Here is a 2,171-nt window from a genome sequence, read left to right as displayed (position 1 = left end):
GATTGCAATTAGTCCTCCCTTCAGTCTGCAAGTATATGCCTCACAGATGCCTCTGCCCCAAGAAAAGTACAGGGTGCGTAAAGGACATCTGAAGCTGGGAAACACTTACAGTGTGATCAGGGGAGCTGGGTGGCATGATGCTCACTCTGCCCACTCATGCTAGAAATACTTCAGGGGAGAATCATGCAAGCAACAACAGCTCAGGGACAGGCTACAGATGGCCTTGACAATGGTGCCCACTAGGGCACTTTGTACAGACTGGGGACAGTGTCTGTAGATCAGACTCACCATATCTTTGCTGGTCAACGCTTTGGGATCGTTTATATTATTTTTCAGTAAGTTGCATGCAGACAACATCTTTTCACTTAACTCATACCTAATAGAGGAGAAAAAATAAAGAGAGCTCATAATTGATCAAAAAAAGAAAGTTGCTTATATCTCAAACCCTATAACCCTTTAAGCCAGCCTAAGCAGCTTGTGATGGTGCAAGGTGCTTGGCTGGAGGTAGCGTATGTGTTCCTAGGCCGTCCTAGGATTGATGCCACCATACAGAGCCAACACCTCCAGCCAGAGCTCAGGGTCTTTTCATGAGGATAGCTTCCGGCTTCCCTAGTTTGGCCTTTATGACATTATGGAATAACATTTAGAGATTGTTTTGCTCCTATTCTAAGTTCTTAAGGATATTTTTACCTTTAAGGAGCTGAAGAGGTCTGAATTACCACATATCCGTTATGCTGCCGAGTAAACTACACATCTGAAGTGTTTAACCCATATGAAAAATTAAACTTAAAAATCAGATAACATATAGTATATAAATTATATCTCAATAAAGGTGTTAACAAAACCAGATAATATATTGAGCTATTTGAAAACACTTAGAAATATAAACTAAAAACACTTACCTTGTGTTAATGAGGTTAAACTTTCATTTGCCAAATTAAATAGAAGTAAGTTTTCTGAAATGCTCTATGTATATTTCACACAGTGAAAAACCATACTGAAATTTCCATCTTTTCTATTCTATTCTTTCCTGTTTTATGAGCATCAAATCCATATTTGCTAACAAACTTTAACACTTACTACATTTTCAGGCACCTGTTTCAGCCAACGAGAGTATTTGATATTTTATTTTAGCCGCTATTTATGATATTTTTGAATCCATCCTTGGTGTGTTCCTCTTCACTAAATGAGCAACAAAATACAGACACGTGACATCATCTTCACAGCAAATGTGATCTTTGGTTGAGGCCAACCAACTATTCCTCATGCACACAATGACCCTTTAATAATAGTATTGACACCTGCATCAAGATAAATGGCTAAAGATAAAACCTGAAATCCTAAAGTGTGCTGGTCACCAAAAATTCATATATGTCTAAATATAACCTGAAGTGTTCAAAAATGGGAGTTTTAGTGGATGGTGGTTCCACATGTAAAATTAGTTAAAAGTTTCAGAAAACAAAGGTGACTAGATATCTAGCTATTCTCTCTAGTCACCAGAAGAGATCTAGGAGTTACCACACTCTGCACTTGTATTTGTTAGTTATCTTGACAAGATGTGCATACCTCTGATGAACAGATAAGACCAAAGAAATGGGTATAATTGCAAAATCTCCGAACTGGCCAACTCTACCGCCAGAGTACATTAAGCATAGGAGGGGTCAGGGGAGGGAAGGGGAATGTACCACACCTCTCTCTGATTTCCACCTTCTCAGGTTCACATTCTTGAACCTGCATTTCATCTTCCACCCTGGTGGACTTGAAACCTTCAATATTAACTGCATGGTGCCCTTCTGCCACTCCCCGAGTGTCTTCGTCCTCTTCTTCATCCTCCTCTTCAAGAGGACACTCAATGACATCACACTCGTCATCTGACTCGGAAGAAGAGCTTTCATCTGAGCTGGAATCATCACTTGAAGTTGTTTCATACCTAGGTGGCAATCGGGATTTCAGGAGATGCAAGGTGTGCCCATAAAGACCCAGTGACAGAAATTTCTATGAAGGGAAAGCAGGTAAATGACTCCAGAAATTTTACCAGTGGTTTTAGATCCTGCACGAAGAAGTTCAAAGTAAGGTCTATTTAAGTGTCTGGTGGTTTTAAATGGGTTCTGAATTAAAAGGGATAATCTGGGTTGCCAACTGGTCCCATAGGCCTCTAGTTAAAAAAAAAA

General features: G+C 39.7%; 1 protein-coding gene across 1 annotated transcript in view; it reads right to left on the bottom strand.

Moving 5' to 3' along the window:
• KANK1 (KN motif and ankyrin repeat domains 1) overlaps positions 1-2,171 on the bottom strand; it is a 38,387-nt gene that overhangs the window by 11,533 nt on the left and 24,683 nt on the right. The window contains exons 4-5 of the mRNA XM_008589169.1: positions 1,691-1,930; positions 289-376 (exon numbers count right to left, since the gene is read on the bottom strand). Of these exons, the coding sequence (XP_008587391.1) occupies positions 289-376; positions 1,691-1,930 (328 nt within the window). The remainder of the gene's footprint in view (positions 1-288; positions 377-1,690; positions 1,931-2,171) is intronic.

The sequence above is a fragment of the Galeopterus variegatus genome, unplaced genomic scaffold (genome assembly GCF_000696425.1).
Source record: "Galeopterus variegatus unplaced genomic scaffold, G_variegatus-3.0.2 Scaffold5272, whole genome shotgun sequence".
NCBI classification, from domain to species: Eukaryota; Metazoa; Chordata; class Mammalia; order Dermoptera; family Cynocephalidae; genus Galeopterus; species Galeopterus variegatus.
The sequence above is the reverse complement of the archived record's forward strand: the minus strand, read 5'-3'. Positions and strand labels throughout refer to the sequence as shown.